Source organism: Leopardus geoffroyi, chromosome B3, assembly GCF_018350155.1.
Source record: "Leopardus geoffroyi isolate Oge1 chromosome B3, O.geoffroyi_Oge1_pat1.0, whole genome shotgun sequence".
Classification (NCBI taxonomy): Eukaryota; Metazoa; Chordata; class Mammalia; order Carnivora; family Felidae; genus Leopardus; species Leopardus geoffroyi.
This window is the reverse complement of record NC_059337.1, coordinates 146,435,260-146,459,745: the sequence shown is the minus strand read 5'-3', so window position 1 is coordinate 146,459,745 and position 24,486 is coordinate 146,435,260. Positions and strand designations below refer to the sequence as shown.

The 24,486-nt window shown below is 69.1% G+C and overlaps 1 protein-coding gene across 2 annotated transcripts; it reads left to right on the top strand.

The window, feature by feature from the left end:
* The first annotated feature begins 1,631 nt into the window (after positions 1-1,631).
* On the top strand, positions 1,632-23,377 carry AKT1 (AKT serine/threonine kinase 1). 2 transcript variants are annotated; one of them, XM_045452167.1, is made up of 14 exons: positions 1,635-1,883; positions 4,400-4,539; positions 14,272-14,400; positions 16,906-17,017; positions 17,187-17,334; positions 17,464-17,595; positions 17,665-17,730; positions 19,161-19,229; positions 19,426-19,551; positions 19,622-19,750; positions 19,836-20,050; positions 20,597-20,684; positions 22,156-22,258; positions 22,487-23,377. In XM_045452167.1, exons 2-14 carry the CDS (start codon positions 4,494-4,496, stop codon positions 22,564-22,566), a joined length of 1,443 nt encoding a protein of 480 aa, XP_045308123.1. In that variant the 5' UTR covers positions 1,635-1,883; positions 4,400-4,493; the 3' UTR covers positions 22,567-23,377. The 2 variants fall into 2 exon arrangements, with proteins under 2 accessions (XP_045308124.1, XP_045308123.1); XM_045452168.1 differs by lacking the exons at positions 20,597-20,684; positions 22,487-23,377 and having other exon boundaries at positions 1,632-1,883; positions 22,156-22,238.
* Positions 23,378-24,486: the final 1,109 nt, after the last annotated feature.

Genomic DNA, 24,486 nt, shown 5'->3' with positions numbered 1-24,486 from the left:
GAGAGCAGTGGGTAGGTGGCACAGTCCCAGAGGGGCCCAGGGGCCCAGAGGGGAGGTTTGCAAGGTATGGGATGGACAGATGGGGGACATCTGGGGGTGACCCTCAGGGCAGCTGTCGGGTCCCAGGGTCCCAGAAGCATGGAAGACTGGTCCAGGCCTCTCACTCAGCCCCCTGGAGGCAAGGCCCCACCTGGGGGTTTTCAGTGAGAGCCGGAGTGCTGGTCTGGGTTGGGGAGAGGGGCACACGGGCAGCGGGGAGAGGCCAGGGTCCGGCAGTCATCTCCCCGAGGTTCGAGTATCCCCTGATCAGGGACAGTCCTTCCCTGAGGAGTATAAGTCTCTGCCTCAGCCCCAAGAAGTCTGGCAGGAGCCCCCCGTTTTGGGTGTGGACGCTTTGCTGGACGTTTGGCTGGGCTGCACCTGCCTCTGACCCGGGTGAAGCAGCTATACCTCCCAGGCTGAACCCTGACCCTGGATGAAGAACAAAAATGCCCCCCTCCCCCACAAAATACATACCAACTCCAGGAGGGTAGCTCACTAGAGTCTCCCTTTTACCAAAGGATTCCTAGCAACTTGGAGACCTCGGGATGGGGGGAGGGGCAGCTGTTGGAGAAACTTGTGGCTGTAGCTGAGCACAGGGCCCAGGGAGGGGTCAGGGGTTGGAAGTCCTCTGCAGTGTCCCGGGAATCTGTAGGTGGGCAGGGGGTCAGGGGTGGGGGGGGAGTCCCCAGTGGACTGTGGGAGCCTAGGACCCATTGATTGGGACAGCAGGGAGGGCCCGGGGCCCCTCTGCTGTGACAGCCCTTCTCTGGAGTCTGACCCCCACCCAGCCCCCCACTCTGGGTGTCTGTGTCCGGCTCAGGGCAGGCGGCTCCCGCCAGGTGGCTGCCCCTCCACCGGTCCCTGGCGCCGTGGTCTCCCTCTGTGGCCCTGGGAAGTCTCCCGCCTGCTTTTGTAGCCAAGCCCGGTCAGTGTCTGTCTGCATTCCGGTCAAGGCCCTAGTGAGCCCCTCTCCAGAGATGGAGGGCCCTGCCCGGGGGCCAAGGGAGTCCTTCGGCGCGGGGATCGATGACCCCTGTCTCCCTAGCCTTCCCTCTCCTGTCTGCCTTCCAGCCGGCCCTCCAGGACCCCTCCAAGCTGACCCCCACCAGCCTCCCGCCAGCAGCGCCCCGCCCCCACCTGCAGGGGACCGCTAGCTTGCCAGGCTCCTCGGATCACGCCTTTTAGGGTCACCGGGGCTGCTCCCTCCCCGGCCCCCAGCTCGGAGCTGCCCACCAGGGGTGGGGGGTGGGGGGCTGGGGGCACGTTTTGAAAGGGACACTAACCTGCCCCGCCCCCACGCCACGGAGGCAGAAGCGCGGGGTTCGTCCCGGACCGGCCCTCCCCGCGCGCTCGGGGCGGAACCGGGCCGGGAAGTGAGGGCGCGCCGGACGCGCCGGGAAACCGAGGCCGGGGAGCACGCGGCCGGGGGACAGTGGGCGGCCCGCCCCGCGCCGCGCGCTCCCGGCGCCGCGCCCTCGCCCCGGCCGCGCCGGGGGCGCCCCGGGCGGCGGAGGCGGATGTGGGCGGGCGGCCGGGCGGGGCGGCGCGGGGCGGGGAGAGGGCGGGCCGGCGGCGGCGGCGGCGGCGGTGGCGGCGGGACCGAGCGCGGCGGGCGGGCGGGCGGCCGGCCCAGCGCAGCCAGCGCAGCAGCGCAGCCGGAGGACGCGAGCCGGCGGCCGCCACGAGCTCCGGGCCCGGCGGCGCACGAGGCCCGCCCAGCAGCGCCCGCCCGCCGCCGCCTCCAGCCCGGCCCCGCCCGGCGCGCGCGCGGGGATGCCGAGCGGCGGGCGCCGGAGGCCGCGGCCCGGCTAGGCCCGCGCTCGGCCCGGACGCGGCGCCCGGTGAGTCCCCCCGCCCCCCGCCCCGCGCGCGCCGCCCGCCGCCGGGGCCCGGATTTCCTCCCGCGGCCCGGCGCTTTGTTCCCGGCCGGCGGGGCCCGGGGCGCGGGCCGCGCGCGGCCGGGGTGGAGGAGCGGAGCAGGAAGTGGCCGAGCGCGGCCTGGGCGGGGAGGGCGCGGGCCCGGCCGGCGGCGGCGGCGGCGGCGGCGGCGGCAGGGGTGCGGGCCGCGGCCCCGGCCTCCCTCATGACCTTGGGGAAGCGGACGGGGCCGGGGCCGGCACGCGGGGAGGGGAGGCGAGGCGGGCCGGCCGGCCGCGGTGCCCAGGAGGTCCTCAGGGACCGCTCGGAAAGGCTCGCTCCAGCCCTCGTTCAAGTTTGTGGGTGGGCCTTGGGAAGGAGACCTCGTTTGCCCCGAGACGAAAAGTTGTACGCGATGGCGAGGTGCCCGGGCCCGGCCCTCCTGGGCCCCGCAACTGCTTTCTGACCTGGGTGGGCTTTGGAGGTGCTGCCCACCCTCCCTGGCCGGGGCCCCGGTGGGCGCCTGGGGCTGGGCTCCCAGACTGGGGGAAGGTGGGGTAGCTGGTGAAGTGGTCTGTGAGCAGGCCGGGTTCCTGAGGACCGACTTGGTGGGCAGGTCACCACAGGGCCCCGCAGCCCGGCTCCCCGCTAGCCTTGACTGCGCTGAGCCCCTGGCCGAGTGCAGGGCGGGGTGCACCCGTGGGGCTTGGTTCTGCCTCCCCCAACTGAACGTGCAGTTCATAGATCGGTCGGTGTTTGGAGAGAGAGGGAGGGGGCCCTTTAAGAGCACGGCAATGTTTTGGTTAGTTGTGACTTAAATAATACCAGCAGTGACACACTTTTACGGTAAAGGCAAAGGCGCTCACGGCCCGGTGGGAAACGGCCCTGCACCCGGAGACAGCGCAGGCCCCGGCTTGGTGTGTACGTTTCCGTGCAGATGCACAGCCCCTGTGTGTGCACAGATATATTTTTACACACGGGGCTCGACAGCTGTCTGACTCTGTCAGCAGCAGGCCCCGATTAGGCCAGGGTGGGGGCGGGGGACATCCAGAGGTCTTTGGGTCCAGCCCTCTGCCTCCAGGCCACACCCACTTGTGTCACCAGAGGGGTCCCCCCCCCCCCCCACCATCAGGAGTGCTGTGCAGGGGCTCAGAACCCTGTCCTTGGAGGTATCTTCAGTCTTGCTTCCTGTCGCTGCCGGTGCCCTGTTGCACACGTTGGGCACTCGTTGGGTCTTCCCTGGCCTGGCATTAGATGCAGGCAGGGGGGGTCTCCCACTTCTTCTAAATTTAGCCTGAGACTGTCAGTGCCAGGCAACCTTCTCTGGGTCCCAGTCCCCTGCCTCAGGAGGCCAGTAAGGTCGAGGGAGAATGTCTATGCAGCTGTAGGTGAACCCATGCTGGGCTCCATTCCAGAGGTCCTCAGGGGCCTTCCTGGCCTGGGGGTCCCAGAGAGGAGTGTCTCTGGGCCTGCCCTCTGGAGGGCTAGCCCAGGCCTGCTCATGGGAAGACTGCTCTTTCCCAGGATGCTCAGAATGATGTGTGAGCTGGGTTTTGAGGGATGCCTAGGAGCTCGTCCAGCCGGGAGTGATGGGGATGGTCGCTTGGGTTCAGTGGCCGAAGTGTGTCCAAGAGAAGGCTGCTGGTGGCCACTGCGGGTGCCAGGGCCTCTGCGTTTGTGCAGGCACCCCCGTCTGTTACCTCCTGAATGCTGTAATTATGGGTCTGTAACCACCCTGGACTGGGTGCTTCTCACAGACAGGACCCATCTGAACCTCTCTTTGTCCCCAGCGCCGAGCCTGGCAAAACCAGGAATGCCTAGTACATGTTGGCCGAATGAATGAACCAGATTCAGACCAGCAGGGGTGCTGTGGTTTAGGAGGGCCTGGGGTTTCTTGAGGGGAGGTTTTTCTTATGTCGCCTCGGAGGGCTCTGGGTTCTCATTTGCGCCAGCCGCCTGGTCTCCTGGCCCTACTTTCTTCACACTTGAATTTCTTTTCTCTCCTAGGCTGGGGCAAGAAGGAGGAGCCCGGGGCCCTATGGGTGGGAACAGGGGCGCCTTCGCCAGGGGCTTGGGGAGGCCAAGCAGCTTAGAGCAGAGCAGTCAGAGGACCTGCCTGGAGGAAGTGGCCTCTGCTGGGTTGGCAGCTTAGGGAGGCTGGAATATGCCAGGAGTGCCTTTTGGGGGCCGGGGTGAGGCCGGGGCATCAAGCCCCGAGGGCCTGGGCTCAGGTACCAGGGGGATTGAAGCCCAGGCGGAGGGGAGGCCCGGCCCCAGGGGACCGGGCGCCTGTCTGGGGTCGTGGCAGAACCATGCGCCGGGGCGGTGGGGGGGGGGGATGCGGCAGTGGCTCAGAAGGCCATGAGGGGGGGCAGGCCACACGGGAGGGTGGGCCCCGACTGGGACCCTAGGTGCGGCGGGCTCCCTGGCCTCACTGTGGGGTTGGAGGAGTGGGCCCGGGCCGGACACAACCTCACACGCTTCCGTTTGACTCTTCCAGAAGCTGGGTGCACTGGCTGGGCTCGGGGAGACCCTGCTGAGAGGGGACGGTGAGCAGCGCCCCGGCTGGCCCGGCCCTACCGGAACAGGGCACCATGAACGACGTGGCCATCGTGAAGGAGGGTTGGCTGCACAAGAGAGGTCAGTGCCCTTGGGGGCTGGGCCTGGGGCAGGGGTCCCTCGGGTGGCGTGGAGCCCGTGTGGGCCGGCCAGCACGGTGGCTGCCTGGCCGGGTCCCTCAGGCGGGCGAGGCCCCGCCGCCTCCCTCCTCGCTTTCCTGGAAGGCAGTGAGGACACTGGGGCCCGTCCAAGGCCTGGCTCGCTGGCGGCCCGGGGCGCTGCCCGAGGGCTCCTGAGGGCAGGGCAGTGTTACTTGGCCTGGCCCAGTGCCCGCCTCAGGCCTGGGCTGTGGGGTGGTGTGGGGGTGGGGGGCTCCGCACCAACCAGGGGCCCGGCCCCGGTGTGTTTGTGCTGGACCTGTGAGCCGTCGGAGCCCAGCGCCCGTCCAGCCTCTGCTGTCCGCGGGCTCAGGGCCCTGCGCCCAGGGAGGGGCTTGGCGGGTCCTGGTGTGACAGGACATGTGGCCTTGGCCCCTCGCCCGCAGCCCCCTGCCCCGCAGCCCTCTGTGACTCGGGGGTGGGGAGTGGGGTGTGGACAGGCTTCATGTTTAGGTGTCCCCTGGGGAGTCGCTCCCTCCTGCCCCAGGGTGGGGATTAGCAGCCGCCCCCTTCCTTTTCCTCTAGACTTGTTCCTTCCCAAGGCTTTGGTGATCCCCGCTAGCTGGTTAGCCTGCCCTCACGGGTGCCCTCCGGCCGATGGCGTGAGGGTTCCCCCTCCCCACCCCAGGATCCCATAGGCTGTTGGGAGGGGGAGCCTCGGACACGGGGAGCGGACGGGGAGGTATGCTAAGGTGACCGGCTGCAGGCTGGGTTTCGTGGGATGCGCGGGAGCCCCCAGGAGAGCAGGCTGGGAAGCAGCGGGGCCTGGAGCGGCAGAGAACGGGGGTCAGGGGCTGCGGAGGGGCTCGAAGCACAGGGTCCAGGATGTGGTCAGCCGTGTGCTGTCAGGGCTGGCTTTGGTGGCTGTGGGGAGGACGGCACACTGGGCCTCGAGATGGAGGCGAGGAGGCCCCCGGGCCCCGTGGTCCGTGGGGAGCTCTTCCGCCTGGCTTCTCCCAAGAACCCCCCGCACGCACCTGCCTTCTCCATCCCCGCCCCCAGCGCTCACCTGCTGCCATCCCCGGCCTGCTCCCTGTGTCCCGTGCCTGGAGCCCTGTCACCAGGCCGGGCTCCGTCTGCCTCACCTGACAGCCCTGTCCTTCACCCTTCACCGGCCCCGGGCCTTTCTTTCCTCCGCGCCTGGCCGCAGCACGGGAACACGGTCCCCTACCTGAACCAGCAGCAAACAGTTGTTGACTGACTGTTAGATTAAGATGCTCCTGGCCCAGTTGCTGGGACGTCCCCCAGCCGGGCTGGAGCAGGGGCGCCTCTCTGACCCCTGGGTGAATTTCAGGTTGCCCCCTCAGGGCACGTGCCTTCTGAAGGGGCAGGAGGCTGGGGTATCGGGCTGGGGTGGGGGGAGGGTGGCCGTCCAGAAGGCTGGGTTTGGATCTGACCCGGCTGCTTTGTCGCTGTGTCCCTCTCCAAGGACAGATCTGTTGAGCTCTTCGGCACTCGGTTTCTCACGTATGTGACGGGAACGGTGGCAGGGAATGGCCTGGTGAACTCTAGGGGGCCCCCAGTCTGGGCACGGCCAGCCTCAGCAGCCTCACTGGGAGAGAGGGTCCGTGCTCCCTCCGGGAGGTGGGCATCCTGCTGGGGGGAGTGACCTCTGGGCTGTTTCCTGGGTGTCCTGATACTGTGTACTCTGGGTAGAGAAGCCACGGAGGACAGTGGGGAGTCCAGCCTGCGTGGGGATGCCCGGGTTTGAGTTCCAGCCCTGCGCTGACCTGTTCTGGGGTCCAGGCGAGCCCTCCAGGCCTCAGGGTCCCAGTGTGTCCGGTGGGGAGCCCGTCCCCGGGAGACTGAGTTCAAGCTTCTGACGGCTCAGAGGGTGGCTGGGAGGCAGGCTGGGCCGGCAGGGATGGTGGGCAGACGGGCGGCCCCAGAAACGGGTGGCTTCCCGACCGAGAGCTGGACATCTGGACACGCGGGCAGCCCGAGTGATAAGCAGACACCCCAGCTCTAGGTGGAGCCCCCAAGCAGTGGGCAGCTGAGCCCGCGAGCCCCCGGCGCTGATGGCTGGAGCTGGGCTCAGCACTGCTCAAAAACTTGTGCGCTGTCTTGATTCTTAAAGGCTGACGATTTTTGAAAACGAGGCCTGCTCCAGGATGTAGGTCTGGCTGAGCTTGGCCTGTGGCCTCTGGTTTTATCTTCAGACCGCTCTGTGCTGAGGCCACGGCCTGTCTGTGCAGCTGTTTTGGGACATCCCTGCCCGGTGGCCTCACTCTTGGAGCCCAAGCTGTGGGCTCTGTCTACCCGGCCAGGCTTGTGGTTGTTTTCCTGGGTGTCCCTGACCCACAGGCAGGCCAGCTGGACCAGGAGAGGGGAGGAAGGCAGCGAGGAGCTGGGCCACGGAGGCAGGAGGGGGCTCTGGGCCGGGGCGGGCGGCCCTGGGGACCCTTCTGCTCACGCAGGCCGGCTCCTGGCCGGGAGGGTCTGGCCCAGAAGCGTGCTCGGCAGTCCTCAGCGGAGCACAGCCTGGCCCCCGGGGGTGGAGGGGTGGGATGAGGAGAGCCGGCCCTGAGGTCTGCGAGCACATGTGCCGAGCGCACGGGGCGCGGTCGTGTCTCTCTGCCCTCTCGCCGCCAGGAATGGTGCCGGCCGGGGCCCCGAGTTCGCCGAGCTTAGCAGGTCTGGTCCCTGCCTGTCTCCCGCCCTGCTGTGCCCCAGCCCTGAGCCCTTTCCCAGCAGGGATCCGGCCCTGGTTCCAGGCCGAGGTGGTCCGAGGCGTCCTGGTGGAGGTGGGCTCCTGGGCCGGTGGTTTCTCCCACCTCCTCTCCCTCGGTGGCGACGAGGTCCCGTCTCCCGCCGTGGCCACGGCCGTTCCCCGTGTCTCACGTGTGGCTCTGATGAGGAGACCATGGTTTCCCCTCGCTGACACAGTCCCCTACCCCATCGCTGGTCCTGGGGTGCCCCTGGGGGGCTCCTCTTTGAAGGAGGCAGCGGCTTTGCTAGGCAGACACCAGGGGACCGGCCTGTGGGCCTGCTGAACGCACTTCTGAGCACAGACCTGTGGGGTTTCCCGTGAAGGCCCCGTACCGTTGCCTGTGCACGGGTGCCACCAGGGCGAGGGGCTCAGCAGGACCGCCAACGGTGGGTGTCGCTCCCCTTACGCTGTGCCTCGGGCTAGAGGGCAGGGCTGCCCTGGGCCTCCCGGGCCTCAGTTTCCCTGGCCGTCAGGTGAAGGGCGGCCCCAGTTCCTGTACAGGTCGCACCGATGTGGCTATGGCTTCCGTCCCAGCAGCCCCTTGGTCCGCGAGGCCGACCGCGCAATGCCTTGCGTCTGTGAGGGTCCGGAACTGCCCCTGGGACAGGTCAGGGCGGTGTGGCCGGGCCTGGGGGCGAGGGCAGGTGCCTAGGAGGGAGGGCCCCGAGGTGTGCTCCAGGGCCGCTGGGCCTGGCGTGTGGCCGTGGCCGTGGCCGCCATCGGTGGGGCTGTTTCCTGTTTTGTGAGCGTGTTGGGTTCTCCCTGTAGAACAAACAGCAGAAGAGGAAGCTGGGGCGATGCGTGGGGGGGTGAGGGGTCACTGCCCTCCTGGCCCTGGGTCCCTTGGCCCTTGCTGGTGGCCCCAGCGGGTGGCTGTCCCATGGTGAGCCAGGCGCCGGGCAGGGGCGGGGGAGGTGGGAGTCACGAGCCGGGGAGGGGTGAGGGGCCACAGGGTAGGCTCTGCTCCCTCCAGCCGGCCCTGGGTAGCACGTTGTGCAGGGGAGAGGGTCCCGAGCCCCCTGCCCAGACCCCCACCGGCCAGCGGCTCTCCGCAGAGGCCAGGCTCGGTTGCATCAGGCCGGGTTCCTAGAAGTGCTGTGGGCTGGCGCGGGGTGGGAGCTGGCCCGGCCACCGCTGGCGTCCCTCCTGCCCAGGCACACCCAGCTGGGCTCGGGGCCAGCGCCCTCCCCGCGGGCCCTCCCGTAACTGGAGCCCGTGGCTGTGGCTCTGTGCCTGCTCCCCAGGGCCACCCCACGGTGGGCACATGCCCACTGTTCCTGCCCACTCGACGTGCCCGGTCCCTGCTTGGCGGCCCCCCGGGCAGGCCCCCCGGCCAGATCTGGCCCCGGACAGGCCGGCAGAGGTTCCTGGGGTTCCAGGCTGGGGTGGGCCGGTCGGGTGAGCCACGGGCCAGACCTGGGAGCCCTGCCTGGCCGAGCCCTCGCCTCCTCTCTCCTGCCTTCAGGTGTGTTTCTTTAACCATAAGAAATACTAGACCCGTATCTCGGGGGTGTTGCAGTCGACGGCCGGGTTTGGGAGGGGTTCCTTCTGGTAACCCCGGGTGCTTGACCTAGATCTCTGGGCGCTGGATTCGGGTCCACAGATCCCTAGGTGGGCCCCAAGACCGCAGGCCTCTCTCCCCAGGCCTGTGACCCAAGGTGCCAGCAGATAGGAGTGAAGCTGGTGGACTGATGGGTGGGGGGCTGCCCCCTGGACCGTCCAGCCCCCTGGGATGCTTGTTCGTGGAGGTGGGGCTGTGGCTGCCCCCTCACCCTCACCCAACTGGGTCTCCGAAGCCCAGCCTCCCCGAACCCCACTGTGGTGAGGCCAGGCGCACATCGGACGGAGCGGGCAGGTGAGGCAGGTGACCAGCCGCCGGCTTGTGGAGGGAGACTGAGAATAGGCGGGGGGAGGCCCACGCGGCCCCAGGCTGGAGCCAGGAGTGAGCAGGGCCATGCAGATGGCGCCTGGGCAGTGGGGCTGTGGCCTTATCTGGGGGCGCTGAATAAGCACCCAGGGGTCTCTGGGCCAGGGTCTCTGGGCTGCCTGGGGCAGGAGACCAGAAATGAGACAGTGGGTGTGGGCAGGGGGCCCCTGGACCAGGGCAGGGGTCGTGGGGACTAAGCCACGTGGAGACGTCCCAGGGGGAGCTGGGACTAAGGGGCAGCCCCTCTGGCCTGCGTGGGGTGGGGGGGGGGGTGCTCGGTGCCCAAGGAGGAGGTGGGGTTTGCAAGGACGATGACGTCTGGGCTGAGATGGTCGGCAGGCAGCTGCACCTGGGGTGGGGTGGGACGTGCTGGTCGGTGAGGGGCGCCGTCCCGGGCGCTGTCCTGATGCGGCAGGCAGGGCCCGAGCAGCCCCCGGCACCGTCCCCATGTTCTTTTTTTTTTTTAATTTTTTTTAAAGTTTATTTATTTTTGAGACAGAGAGAGACAGAGCATGAACAGGGGAGGGGCAGAGAGAGAGAGGGAGACACAGAATCGGAAACAGGCTCCAGGCTCTGAGCGGTCAGCACAGAGCCCGACGCGGGGCTCGAACTCACGGACCGCGAGATCGTGACCTGAGCCGAAGTCGGCCGCTCAACCGACTGAGCCACCCAGGCGCCCCCCGTCCCCGTGTTCTGAGTCGACCTGTGTGCACTGGGCCGTGACTTTGGGACCTGCCTGCTTGATGGCAGAACCAGAGACCTGTGGGGAGGTCGGCAGGTGTCACGGAGGGAGCCTAGCCTGGGCCGCAGGACCGGGGTCTCCGCTCACCGTCTGTGACCTTGAGAGTCCCTTCCTCGGGCCTCGGGTGCCCTGGGAGCTAGCGGGCACATCACTCCCTGCCCTCCCTGCCTGCCAGGTGGGCCTTCTGGGAGGGCTGGGTGGGATCGTGGGGGAGGGCCCAGCGAAGCTCAGGGGCCTTGGCGGGGGGGGGGGGGGGGGGGCGCGTCTGCCCTCCATGTGTCACCCCTCTGCTGGGCGGGGGGCGGACGCCTCCTCTCATCCAGCCGTGCCCCTGGCCGGACCCCGTGGATGCTGGGCAAGGCTCAGTCTCAGGAAGCAGGTCGGTGCCCCACGGCCCCGCCTGAGCGAGGGTCTGACACCGCCCGGCCCTGGCGCTCCTTCCTGGGGGCTCCCGGACCCTCAGGGTCAGCCTGTGGCCTAGTATCCTGCTAGTGGGACGGGGACGCAGGGACCGCAGCTTGTGCACAGGCAGAGGCCTGGCAGGCCGGCTCCCCCCGCCAGATGACCCACGCCGGGTGCCCGCCCGCTGCCTGCCCCCTTCCCGGTGGGCGGCGACGGATGGGCCGCCGTCAGCAGGGCTGTTTGCTCACTGTGCTGGAGAAGGTAAATGGACGCCCGGCAGCTGTCGGCCTGCGATGGATGTGCTGGCGGCAGGGGACCGCACGGTCGCCGCTGTCAGCTGGCGCCCGCTCCCCGGGCCTGCTGGGGCTCGCTTTGCTGTGGAGAAGCAGCCCGGTGCCGCCTGGCGCCCTGCCAGCCGCCGCCGCCCCCGCAGCAAAGTGTTTATCCGGCAGTTTCCCCGAGAACCGGAGGCTTGGAGGGAAGGTTCGCGGGGCTCGGGCGTGGTGGCTGAGCGGGCCGGGGCCTGGCGGCGCGGGGAGGGGGGCCCCTCTGGGGCGCCAGGCCCAGGCTGTGCCGTGACTCCCTGCGTGCCCACAGCGTGGGTCCCAGCCCCCAGGTCCGCTGCCTGGGGCGCCCCGATCGTGACGTGGCTCAGGACCCACGGCTGGGAGGCACGGAGGGGACAGGCCCTCAGCCTCTGCCCACCTCGTCCCCAGCTCCTGGCGGTGTGGCCCCGGTGGGGTGACTTGGGCTGCAGGAGGTCAGGATCTTCTGGCATCTTCCTGGAGATGAGCCGGCCCCAAGATGAGCAGGGCTATTAGAAGGGCCCTCCTAGTGGAGGACGCACGGGGACACCACGGCGGCCGGTGCCAGGAGCTGAGGGTCCCTTAGAGGCGCAGGAGGAGGTGGGGGAGCCTGGCTGAGACTGCGTGTCCCCCTCCCCCCACCACCCCAGCCAGGACGCCTAGGGCCCTCCCTGGGGGTGGACCGGCTGCGAGTGAAGGGCTGGGGGGAGCATGGGTCCCCTTCTCTGGTGGCAGGCGGGGCGGGGTCTCTGAGGGCCAGTGTGGGTCTCTCCCCCACCCCAGCCCAGGGCTGGGCTTCTGAGAGAACCCTGCCCGTCCCCCCTGCCTCCCAATTTTGCCATGGCTCCTGTTTCCTGGCTGCAGGGGTGGGGGCCCTCATGGCCAGGCTGCCCAGCTGTGCGGAGGGGACCCTGAGGCTGGCCCCCGGGACTGTGAGGACGCCCCACGTGGGTCTTGGTCAAGTGTCTGCCTGCAGTGGGGTGGGTGGGTGGGGAGCCCCTCCGGGAGACCCGGGCCGTGGCCGTGAGTGGCAGGGACCAGCGGTGCACTGCACGGCTTCCCGGAGGTCACCCTGGCTGTGGGCAGGCATCTGTCCCCGGGGCAGTGGTGGGGACCCCCATTTAGGGAGCAGCGACCTGAAGGGCAGACTCAGGCCTCCCTGTTCGTCACCCGCCCGTGCCTGTGCCCGGAGTGAAGGCTCCTAGGTTCCCACCGCCAGCAGCGGCCGGCGAGTGTCTGTCCCCACCCCAGCCCCCGTGGCCCTAGTCCTGTGGCTGAGGACGGGGGTGGCTGTGTTCCCCCTTCATTACATCCTGTGTCACCCCAGCCTCCTCGGGAGTGAGCAGGACTCCGGCCCCCCATCCGCCTGGGCCGGTCGTCTGGCCCGAATCCTGTGTGGGCTGAACTCACTTGGATGCAGGCCACAGCCCAGGACGAAGTCAGCACTGCCTTGGCCCCCAGGTGACGGCCTGGCTGCGCGCGGCAGGCGTCAGGGTCCATGTGTCTCAGAGCCTTGACCCCAGCCTCCCCTGCCTCCCCAAGGGCTCTGTGGGCCGGGCTGCCCAGGCGAGGGGCCGAGTGGGGCCGCCTTCCCTGGCCCTCCCGTCCCACCCGTGTGTCCTGTGGCTCTAGGGCTCAGCCACATGGGGCGCTGCAGGGGAGCAGCTGGGGGCTGACCGTGGCCCCCCTTCAGCGCCCTGGGTCAGGGGGCTGCTGGAGGGTCCGGCGGACCCACTGCCTGTCCTCCTGGGCCCCTGCCCAGGGCTCATGCAGACTGGGGGCCTGTCCCTCAGCCTCTTCCCCGCCAGGGCCGCTCCCTTGCCGCGCCCCCCCCCCCCACCCCCCGCGCCCCAGTGCTGGATTGTAGAACCTTCCTGGGCCCGGAGTGGACCAGGTGCAGGGTCAGGTGGCCGGGGCGAGTTCCGGTGGCACCCCCGTTCCGGGAATCCTGCGGCCCGGTGGGGAAACTGAGGCCCAGCCTGGCGTGCGGGCGCTGCCGAGCAGGTGTGCACGTGCCGACCGCGTGCACAGGGTGCGGGGCCGGGCGCGGTGGGGGCTGGCAGCAGTTGGTGAATCAAGATGGATTTTCGGGGCTGCGCGGGCGAGGCGCTCATCACTCTCCCCGCTCAGTTAGCGTCCCGGGGAGCGGCAGCTGGCGGGATGAGCGACACTCCATCAGGGGCCGACAGCTCCAGCCTGGCGCGCAGGCGGGTGGGAGCGAGCGGCCCGGGACGGCGCGGGTGGGGGGCTGCGCACAGCCCCCGGCGCCCCGTCTGCTCGTGCCCACCCGCTGCCCCGGCGGGAGGCCCGGTGGAGCCGCGTGGGCGGGCGGGGTCCCCGGGCGGTCGGAAGCAGCGGGTCCGAAGGGGGCCGACCCCAGCCTTCCACGGGCCCGGGGCGGGGGCTCTGCAGAACCGGATGTGGTTGGGGCAGAGGGCGGGCCGCCGGCTCTCACGGGGGGGGGGGGGGGGGGGGGGGGGGGTCCTCGCCCTGCCGGAGGGGGCGGGCCTGGAGGTGACCCTCCCCCGCCCTGTGTGCAGGGGAGTGAGGGCTGGGTCACGCCCAGAGGCCCCTGGCCGGCGGAGGCGGCTGGGCAGCGGGGATGGGGGAGGAGCACACTGGGAGCTGCCGGGTCCTGGGTGGGGCCTTGGCCCGTCCCCCTCCCCTGGGGCCCAGAGCTTGGGGACCCCAGCCCCCTCCCCACCTGCTGCCTAGTGGCCCTTCTGACAAAGCCGTTGTCTGATTAGTAAGTTTTCTATCGTCGTTCAAACTCCTTGCTCGGCAAAATGTAAATGAAACGCTCTTTTTTCTGGGTGTCAGAATGAAAAATGACAGTCGCTGGAATATCACAGAGGACATCTGCTTCGGCTCTTAAGTGCGGTTGCCCGCTTATGGCTGATGTGGCAAGACTTGGGGGGAAACTTCCCCGAGCACCTGGGTGGCCCGCGGGTGGGACGCGGTCGAGGGTGGCGGGTCTCGGCCTGCGGACCGCACGGACGCCTCCTGGGTCCGGCTTCCCCGTGGTGCCCAAGACTGCGCTCTGGGCCCCTGGGCAGGGCACGTGGTCACGTGGGCGGTGAGGGGCTGCGGGGGCCGTGCTGCATCAGGGCCCTTGGTCCCACTTGCTGTCCCCCGAATGCTGGGTGCCAGGCTCCTTCCCGTGGGCCGGGGAGGGGCCGGCTCTGGCGGGCAGTCCGCTTGCCGTGGTGACGGCGGTAACGGTGTGGCCGACACCTGGCTGGACCGAGCGGGTGGGGGGAGCTCTTAGCCCTGAAGCGCTGGTGGGTGGCTGGAGCTGTGTGTGCTGGGGACCTCCTGGCCTGGCGGCGCCTCCTCCAGAAAGGCCCCCTGGGTCGGGCCGGCCTCTCGTTAGCCGCGCCCCTTCCCCCCACGCCCAGGTCCCCTTTCCGACGCGGGGGGCCGGCTCTTGGTCGTGTCCCCGAGTCACGGAGTCCCGGGCGCACCTGTTCCGGCACAGCCGGCTGCGAGCCTACCACGGGGACGGGGCTCCCGGGGGGCCTGGGGACGGGGCCCGGCGGCCTCGGCCCTCACCGAGCACACGTCCGCAGGGGAATACATCAAGACCTGGCGGCCCCGGTACTTCCTCCTCAAGAACGACGGCACCTTCATCGGCTACAAGGAGCGGCCACAGGACGTGGAGCAGAGAGAGTCCCCGCTCAACAACTTCTCTGTGGCGCGTGAGTGTGCCCGCGGCCACCCTGGGGTGGAACCGGGGAGGGCGGGACGGTGCCCAGCAGCCCCCAGGCTCGGGTCCCCTGGGCCTCTGCGTGTGGGGCCAGGCCGGGCGGTGCTGGCTTTGCATCCCCTTGGGAACTGGTCAGTGGATGCTTCTGGCTGCCGGGAGGTCTTCGTGCGGAGGCCCAAGGCTGGAGACCCCAGGCCCGTTCGGGGCACTCTGGCTCTGGGGGACAGAGCCCCGCCCGGGACAGCCGGCTGGCGCTCACCAGGGTCTCTCCACGGAGCCTCTGGGTGGGGACCCTTAGCTTCCGGGAGCCTCTGTCACCCCTAGGAAGAGCCCTCGGAGGCCTGGGCCCCGCAGTGGTTTCCTTCTACCCTCAGCAGGGGTGGGGTCGGCAGGCACAGCGCAGCCGGCCGCGGCGTCTGGCAGAGCTGGACGAACTGGGACCTCTTCGAACCGTGTGGCCGCGGCCTCATCCCGCACCTGTGAGGGGGAGACCCGGGCGTGGAGAGGGGCTGCTGAGCCAGGCAGGCCTTCCTGTGGGGTCTCTGTTTCCACCCTGGAACCTGGCTCTGCCTTGGGGCCGACCCAGGACCCAGGCCGGGTGGGGGGCTGGGAAATGAGGGATGGGCTCATCAACCGGCCGACCTCCTGGGTTCCTCTGGGGTCGCCATCAGGGGTACTGAGTGCAGTGCCCACCGAGGGGTCTGCCCCCCTCCCCTGGGCTTCTTCATACACCCCGTCTCTGGCCGGCTCTGTCTTCATTCAGCCTGGGAGCCTGGGGCTGCCCCACGTCGTCTGGTGCAGGTTCTGGTCTGGGGTCTCAGGAGGAGAAAGCACAGGCTGATGGGGAGGGACTCGTGGCTTCCGTGCCTGTGGGTATGGCGGGGGGGGGGGGGCGGTCCTGGCACCTTGGCTGTCCTGCCCACCCTCCAGGGTGCCCGGCCCTGTGCTGCAGGGACAAGGGGCATGGCCAGCACACGCCACCCCAAGGGCTTCTGTCGGGCAGTCGCTGCCTCTCCGTCCTCCAGCCTGGGGGTCTCCCAGGGGGCCTTTACCACAACCTGGGTCCGGTGAGTCCCGCCTCTCCATCCTCAGGCTCCACAAAGCAGCTGTGAGAGTAGGGGCCCTGGGGTGAAGGGAGACCAGGGAGGCAGGCGCCGCCATCCCCTGCAGCCTGGTGGCCATGCAGGGGACCTTACTGCAGTGTGTCTGGGCTCCCCCCAGCGCCTCCTTGTTTGGGGCCAGGTGGGGCTTCAGGAAGGAGGCCTGGCTGCCACCGTGCTGGCAGGGGCGTGAGGGGCCCCAAGGAATGTTCCGTACAGGCGGAGCGTGGGGGGATTGAGGGGGTCTCTGCAGAGGCGCACAGGAGGTAGGCACCCTCCAGAGGGCTGCCTGAGCAGAGCGGGAGGTGCCGGGGCCTCGAAACCGGGCCGCGGTCCAGCTGGAGCGCCAGCCAAGGAGCAGAGCCGCACGGGACAGGGGCTCGTCCTTGGGGAGGGGTGCCAGGGCTGGGGAGACCGGTGGTCTCCGATGGGCGAGTGGGGGGGTGGGTGTCAGCACTGAGGTCGAGACCGCCATGGGATTTTCCAGCCCCCACCCCTGTGTCAACACAGGCCACCGGCCCCGTGAGGCTGGCCCCGAGCCCCTCCTGGCACCCGGCCCTGGTTGACCTCTTGCTTACACTCTGCTGAGCCCAACCAGGGGCCCTCGAGGCTGCCGGGACACAGGCACCGGGATGTCAGAAGCCCCTTCACAGGCCCCGAAACCCGTCTCCTCTCCCACAGACGGAGCTGGCATGGCCTGGGATTTCTCAGCACCCCCTACTGGTTCCCACCCCTCTGGGGGCTTGGTGCATCCCCACAGCCCCTCTGCTCCCGGTGTGCGCGTGCCCCAGGTGTAGGTCTGTGCGCTCCCAGTGTGTGGGTGCTCCCGGTGTGCGTCTGGGCTCCCTCTGGAGGGTGGTGGTAGGGCGTCGCCAGTGTCGGGTGGCTGGGTACAGTCCAAGCGGCCTCCAGGGAGGGTCATCTGCCGGGACAGGCGGCCCCTGAAGGGTGAGTCGGCACCAGCCTCTGCCCTGGGGTGGGCCCCGCTTGGAGGGACAGGGGGCCGGCAGTCATGGCTGGGAAATGGCGGGAGGTTCCTGCTCGGAGGCCAGCTGCCTGCCCTCCCGGGGGCCCCCATACTCCCCACCCTCTGTCCAGTCGAGCGGTGTCCTGGCGCGCCGCATGGGCTCAGCGACCAAATGGCCAGGGGAGACGGCCCGGGGCTGAGGAGACCCAGCCTCAGCCCGCCCTGCAGGGGCGCGTCTCCCGGCCGGAGCGCGGCGTCTAGGCTGGGACAGGGGTCCCGGGTCCCGGCTCCGTTTTGTGGTTGGGGAAGCCAGAGCATGGAGCGGGGACGGGACAGGACTTCCCAGGACCCGGTGGGGGGGGGGGGGCAGGGGGGCTGTGTGGGGCCGGGGGTGTGCAGAGGGACCCTCACGTGTCAGCCCCGCCCCCAGAGTGTCAGCTGATGAAGACGGAGCGGCCCAGGCCCAACACCTTCATCATCCGCTGCCTGCAGTGGACCACGGTCATCGAGCGCACCTTCCACGTGGAGACCCCCGAGGAGCGGTGCGGGACGGACACGCGGGGGCGGGGGGGGGGGGCCCTGCTCCCCAGCGCTCCCGTGCCCTCCTCAGGCCCCTGGTGGGGTGGACGCGCCAGCCTGCGGGGGGGCCAGGCCTCGGTGTCCCCCAGCATCTGGGCCTGGAGTACGGGGCCTCACCCGGCCGCCCTGCAGGGAGGAGTGGACCACCGCCATCCAGACGGTGGCCGACGGGCTCAAGAGGCAGGAGGAGGAAATGATGGACTTCCGGTCGGGCTCGCCCAGCGACAACTCGGGGGCCGAGGAGATGGAGGTGTCCCTGGCCAAGCCCAAGCACCGCGTGGTGAGGCCCCCCCCCCCGCCCACCACGGGCAGCACAGTGGGGGGCGGTGAGGGGCAGGGACGCAGGACCCCCGGAGGCCCGGGCCCCCAGGCGGCCCCTGACCCCGGGCACCGGCCCGCCGCCCCGCAGACCATGAACGAGTTCGAGTACCTGAAGCTGCTGGGGAAAGGCACGTTCGGGAAGGTGATCCTGGTGAAGGAGAAGGCCACGGGCCGCTACTACGCCATGAAGATCCTCAAGAAGGAGGTCATCGTGGCCAAGGTAGGGCGCAGGGCCGGGTGGCCTGGGGGCGGGTGGCGGGCGGGTGGCTCACCTGGCCCTGTGTTCCAGGATGAGGTGGCCCACACGCTCACAGAGAACCGCGTTCTCCAGAACTCTCGGCACCCTTTCCTGACGGTGAGTCCCGGAGGCGCGCGCTGTCTGCGTGAAGTCCCCCGCCCCCGGCCTCAGGGACCCTCGTACCTTTCTCCCCACAGACCCCGGGCTTCTGTGCTTCAGAATTCAGGCCCGTGGGGGCAGGGGTGGGGGGGAGGTGCCGTTTGCTGCCCCTGCTGTGCACAACAGGGTGGGTGACCCTGTCTTCCCTCTGCTCTGCCTGAGGCCCCGGGAGGCACCAGCCCCTCCCACCCCTGCAGGCCAACCCTCCTGCACACAACCTTCCAGCTGTTTCCCCTTTGAGGCTCCGGTCAGGAGGGTCTCTGTCCCCGGGGAGGTTCTTGGCCCAGGAGGGGTGTATGGAAGCTCTTAGAGAGCATCGAGAATGAGCTTGAAGCTGTTTCCTGGACAAGCCACCCAGGAAGGTGTGGGCGAGCTGGTCAGCACTGCAGTGGACGGACAGGCTGCCGCTCGCCTGGGGGGTCGGGACCGGGCCGGGCGCCACTCGGGCTCTCCTGGGGACCCCCCCAGGCCCGGTCACCCTCCGCCCAGCACGGCGTCCCCAGCCCAGGCGCTGCCTGACCCCAAGCGGCGGCAAAGCAGAGAAGCCCCTTCCCTCCAGTTCGTGCTCCTTCAAACGTTTCCTTGTGAGGCGTGACTGGCCCGCCCCTGTGGGGGTCTTAACCTCGTCTCGCTCGCCGTTCTTCCTCTTCCCCAGGCTTCGTGCCCTGCCCTCCCCCTCTGCATGCCCTTGTCACAGGCCACGCACACTGGCTCCCCTCCTGCGGGCTCCCCACGGGATAGGGCGTGGGACCTGGAGAGTTGGGGACGGTGGCCTCGTGGCACAAGGTCTGGGGCTGGTCTCCTGGCCTGTGTTTCCTGTGAACGGGGCTCATCCCTGGCTGCTGGGTGAGACCCAGGGTCTGTCCGTCGTGGGGAAGACTTGGTCCTCCAGGCCTTTCCTTTTAAAGCAAGGCAGGAGGGGCGCCTGGGTGGCTCAGTCAGTTTGGCATCTGACTTTGGCTCAGGTCATCATGATATCACGGTTTGTGGGTTCGAGCCCCGCATCGGTCTCTGTGCTGACAGCTCGGAGCCTGGAGCCTGCTTCCCATTCTGTGACTCCCTCTCTCTCTGCCCCTCCCCTGCTCATGCTCTGTCTCTCTCTGTCTCAAAACTAAATTAAAAAACATGAAAAAAAAAATAATAATAATAAAGCAAGGCAGGAAGGGGGTGCCAGGGTGGTGGGGAGGAGCCTCTCCGCCGCCGTCCTGCTTCCCATGTTTGTGGCCGGGAGCTCCACGGCCCTGTAGGGAGGCCTCCACACGTGCACCGGAACCTGCTGGCCCCTACCCTGCCCGAGATCCGACCCGGAGCCCGCGCCTTCTTCGAGCACGGCCGGTGGGCGTCAGGGGTCCCGCAGGGCCACGGTACCAGCTGTGCCTTCCCCGTAGGCCCTGAAGTACTCCTTCCAGACCCACGACCGTCTCTGCTTCGTCATGGAGTATGCCAACGGGGGCGAGGTAGGCCGCCCTTCCGTGGGCCTTGGGCCACCTTCCCCGGCACGCGGACGGTGCCCTGCCTCCCCCCAGTCCCAGCACCCCCCCCACCCCCCTCCTCCGTGTGTCGGGGTCTTGCCCCGTGGACGGTGCCCCCCGCCCCCGGCCCCGAGCACGGCGGTCTCGCTCTGGGACCCTGACTGCGGCCCTCGTCCCCCAGCTCTTCTTCCACTTGTCCCGGGAGCGGGTCTTCCCCGAGGACCGTGCACGCTTCTACGGCGCCGAGATCGTGTCCGCCCTGGACTACCTGCACTCCGAGAAGAACGTGGTCTACCGTGACCTCAAGGTGGGTGGGCGCGAGCAGGCGGGGCCGCGGCGGGGGCAGGGCTGGCGCTGACCCGGAGGCCACCCCGCAGCTGGAGAACCTCATGCTGGACAAGGACGGGCACATCAAGATCACCGACTTCGGCCTGTGCAAGGAGGGCATCAAGGACGGTGCCACCATGAAGACCTTCTGTGGGACGCCCGAGTACCTGGCCCCCGAGGTGCGCACCCGCCGCGCCCGCCCCCCGCACCCCGGTGACCCGGGACCGCTGGGCGGCCCGTGACCCTGTGCCCTGCGCCCCCCAGGTGCTGGAGGACAACGACTACGGCCGCGCGGTCGACTGGTGGGGGCTGGGCGTGGTCATGTACGAGATGCTGTGCGGCCGCCTGCCCTTCTATAATCAGGACCACGAGAAGCTCTTCGAGCTCATCCTCATGGAGGAGCTCCGCTTCCCGCGCACGCTCAGCCCCGAGGCCAAGTCCCTGCTGTCGGGGCTGCTCAAGAAGGACCCTAAGCAGAGGTGAGCCCCTGGCCCCGGCCCGGCAGGGTGCTGGCGAGCCGCCCCGTCCCCCCTGCTTCCCCTAGGAGCAGCCGGGCGCCTCCCGGGCCACGTGGCTGACCTGCAGCGTCCTCGACCGGGGCTGGCCGGGGCCGGACGGGCACCTGCGCCCGGACCTCGCAGCCTCCACACGTGCTCAGGAAGACCCCACCCGGTGTGCTGCACCCCCCTCTTCCTCCGGCCCCGCCGCCCCGGGGCTGCGCCGTCAGCTGGCACCGTCCCCCCAGCCCACCCCAGGGATCGCGCTGTCCCCCTCACACGAGCTCCCTGCTCCCTTGAGACCGCGCTGCCCCACCCCCCACCATCCCCCACCCCCCCGGGGCCAGGCCGTCCCACTCGCTGTGCCCCCCCCCCACCCCTCCCAGGATCACGCCGACCCTCCTGTACTGTCCCCCGACCCCCAGGGACCCCAGTGTCCAGTACAGTCGGGCATCCCAGCCTCACCCAGCAGGAGGAGGGGCCCCGTGCCAGCGGGCGGCGTGAGGCACTGACCGGTCTCCTCCGCAGGCTGGGAGGGGGCGCCGAGGACGCCAAGGAGATCATGCAGCACCGCTTTTTCGCCAGCATCGTGTGGCAGGACGTGTACGAGAAGAAGGTGTGTGGGGGCCTGGCGCACGGCCCCCCCATCCCCGCGCCCCCTCCCCAGGCTCGCGGGGTCTGCACCGCGGGATTTCCTCCTGAACACTGTTCAGGGCCCCCCTCCTGGCCCCCTGGAAGGAGCCGTGTGCACGGACTCCTGGAACGCGGTGCCCCGTCAGGTGGGGGCACCGGGCCTTTTCCAGCCCCGCCGCTAAAGGCTGGCCTTCGCTCTCCCAGTGCCTCCAGTTATCTGACCTCAGTTCGTCCTGCTGCGGGGAGAGCCCTACTCACCCTCTGAGCGTGCAGACTGGGGGGAAACACAGGCCTGTCTGGCACATGGGAGGTCTCCCGGGAGCCAGGCGACTGCTTCCTGCACACATCCCTCTGTCCCCCGCCCCCAGGGACTTGGGAGCGCCGGGCCCTGGCCCAGGCCGGCGGGGTGGCCCGGCAGGCTCAAGAAGGCCGTGCTAGGGCGTGCGGGGCGCCCTGTCTCCGAACACACTTCCCGCTGGTTTCCATCGCACTCTCCCCTGTAGGCCCGTCACAGGCCACACGCCCTGCCTCGAGCAGAGACCCTGCTAGCTCATGAGGGCCAGCCCTGGTGTCCTGGGGGGGGGGGGGTGCTGGCCTGCAGGGCCCTCCTCCCACATGCACACCCCCTACGGTTACCTGTGCGTCCTCTGTCACGGGGAGGCCTCTCTGCAGCCTGACTTAGCCAGCTGCACTGTGGCCTTGAGCGCACGTGAGGCCGGGTGGGAAGGCTGAAGGGCGAGGCCCCAGCAGGGACGTGCGCAGGAAGGCCTGGCCTCACCTCCTGGTGGGAAGTTGGGCAGGGAGGACCCTGGGAGCCCTCTGGGTTTGGGGGCAGGTCAAGTTCACTGCGTGCCCCGGGGCGCCTGGCTGGGGCTGGCACGGGCACGTGGCGCTGCCTGGCTCCGCCCTGGGTTCCCTCCCAGGGCTGCGGTGGGCTCTCCGGACCACTGCGCGGGAATACTACCCGCTGGCCCAGGGGGGCTCCAGGGATGGGGGGGCTGGGATTGTCCCTCTATCAGGAACGATCAAAGTGGGGCCGCTGGCAGCTGGGCCCCCTGGCCATGGTCAGGACGGGGTGCGTGTGGCCCCTGGGGATGGGGCTCTGGGGCTGGGAGCCCACCGGTGTTCCATGGTGTCCTCGTTCACCCCCTTCCCGCGTCTGAAGCAAGCCACAAAAGGGAAGGAAACTGGACTTGTGTCCTTCCACCTGGGGGCACCAGGGTCCCGCAGAGCTGGCCACCTGCCGGGGCCTGCTGTGAACAGGGCCGGCCTGCCCTTGGGGGGGGGCGGGCCTGCAGGGCCCGGGCCACCGCCCTCCCCTGTGGCTCCTTGCTGCAGCCCCGTCCTCGGCCGCGCGCTGCCTGGAGACACGAAACCCTTCCTGGGGGCGGCCCCTGGGGGGCAGTGCAGAACGGGGTCTGTAACTTGCCTCCCCTCCCCTTGCCCCCCCGCAGCTCAGCCCGCCCTTCAAGCCCCAGGTCACCTCAGAGACGGACACCAGGTATTTTGATGAGGAGTTCACGGCCCAGATGATCACCATCACGCCCCCCGACCAAGGTGAGGGATGCCCCACCCCCCGCCAACCCCCACGTCTGTTTCCTCCCTTCTCTTCAAACCCCTGGCAGACAGGCCCACAGGGCTCACCGGACAGGTCCCTCTGGAGGGTGGCGATGGGCGCGGGAGGGCACCGTCCCTGTTCCTGGCATCAAGAGGGTCCTTTTCCCCAGCGCATGGTGGCCGCGATCCCGGCACTGGGGTCTGAGCGTGCCGCCCACCCGCCCACAGGCGACAGCGTGGAGGGCGAGGACAGCGAGCGGAGGCCCCACTTCCCACAGTTCTCCTACTCCGCCAGCGGCACGGCCTGAGGAGGCCAGCAGCGGACTCCCGACGCCGGCTGCAGGGGACGGGGAGGAAGCCTCGCGGACAATCCGATCCCTAGTTCGTGTTGTGTCCGAGGGGAGCCGCCTCGGAGCGCGGTGGGAAGGCCTTCGTGCTGCGGGAGGGGCGGCCCGCCTGGGAGGGAAGGGGTCCTGCGGGTCTTTCTAATTTATTTCGTCTAGCTCTCCAGACCTGGCCTTGGCCTTCAGAACAATTAGACTCACATAGGAAAGGGTCGAGGACTTCTGCAGCCACGTGCAATTGGGGGCCCGGGAGGGCTCTGTCCCCGGCCCCTCCGTCCCTCCAGCCAGCGGTCCCTGGCTGCCACCTGTCTCGGCCCAGCCCCCGGGACCCCAGAAGTGCCCGGCGGTGACGCGCTGGCCCGGTTCCCTCGGCGTCCTGGCGGGGAGCGGCTCTTGAGTGGGGCCGGGGCGGGGGCAGGGGCAGGGGCAGGGGCAGGCGGGGGCTGGAGGCTGAGAACGAGGTTGCGATCTGTTGCTGTGTAATACGCTATCACGTGCATTGGGGGTTTTTTCATCCTAGTGACAAGAAAGCCCCTCCCTCCCGCCCTCTTTTCCCTTTGGGGCACCTCAACGGTGTCCCCAGGTAGCACTCTTCTGTCGAGAAGCTTCACTGTCCCGCCACGCGCCCCACGCCCTCTGGAGGGGCCTTCAGCGCGCCCTCTGTGCCTCCGGGCCGGACTCCGCGCTGCACGGGGGCGCTTTTTACATTCAACTTTACTATTTTTACTATTATGAGACTTTCCCTCCAAATTCTTCAATAAACACTGCTTTTCAACTTTGTGGCTTGTTCTGGTGGGTGGCGGGCGGCAGAGCGTGTGGGCTGGCCCACGTGTGCGTGGGGAGCACCCAGCCTCCTCCCCGCCGCCCCCGCCCCGGCTCCCCCTCCCTGCAGGACCTCCGGGGCAAGGAATCCACATCCCCAGCCGCTTCACCCCCTCACAGCACGTCTGGGATCCCCGGGGTCGAGGGGCGCGGGCGGCCCCCGGTGGCCGCCAGCTCCCAGCCGAGGAGCCGGCTGCCCGGCAAGGAATGGAACAGGGCAGGGCTGCCAGGCGCCTGGGGTCCTCGGCCTCATCTCCCGTGGATTCAAGCCTGTGGGCGTGGCCGGGCCGCCGGGACACGTGTAGGTCCTGGTGCGTGGGCTGGCGAAGGGGGAGAGAGCACCTCCCTGTCCAGAGTCCACGGTGACCCCGGCGGGGCAGCCGTCCCCTTCTGCCGGGGGCACGTCTGGAGCAGCCCCCAGTAATGCCTCACCACCTCCGTCTGCACAGGCCGCGGGGCACAACACAACGGCTTGTCTGGGGACCCACACACACACCAGACATCACATCCTAAGCGGTAAGAGACAGGCAGAAGGTGTGCGTGTGGACACGCGCGTCAGACCAGAGCCCGGGGCGCTGCCGGTGGGGATGTACGAGGACGGGGCTGCTGAGAACAGCACGGCGGCTCAAGAGATCGGGCCCGGCAACCCCGCCTCTGGGTCTGTCCCCGAGAGGACTGAACACAGGTACTTTCACCCGTGTTCACTGCATGAGTTGCAGTAGCCAGACCGTCACGGAACCCGAATGTCTGTGGACACAGGGAAGCAAAGCGTGGTCTGTCCGTGCACAGGAGTATTACTCAGCCTTAAGGGCATCTTGGCTCCTGCCACAGCACGGATGGGCCTCGAGGGCCTGTCGCCGAGCACAACAGCCCAGTCCCCAAAGGACCCACACGGTGTGGCCACTCACACGAGGTCCCCAGAGGAGTCAGAGTCACAGAGACAAAGTAGAAGGGGGTGCCAGGGGCTGGGGGCGGGGGGAGATTTACAGGACGGGTGGCGGTGAGGGCCCACAACAACGTGAGCGTATTTCCCACCACTGAACTGCACGCTTAACACTTAAG

What these genes read in the sequence shown, in the direction of transcription:
- AKT1 (XM_045452167.1), top strand. Translation starts at nt 4,494, where the DNA reads ATGAACGACGTGGCCATCGTGAAGGAGGGTTGGCTGCACAAGAGAG. An exon ending in GTGGAGACCCCCGAGGAGCG is followed by an intron (nt 17,018 to 17,186) that starts GTGCGGGACGGA and finishes GCCGCCCTGCAG; the next exon opens with GGAGGAGTGGACCACCGCCA. An exon ending in CATCACGCCCCCCGACCAAG is followed by an intron (nt 22,259 to 22,486) that starts GTGAGGGATGCC and finishes ACCCGCCCACAG; the next exon opens with GCGACAGCGTGGAGGGCGAG.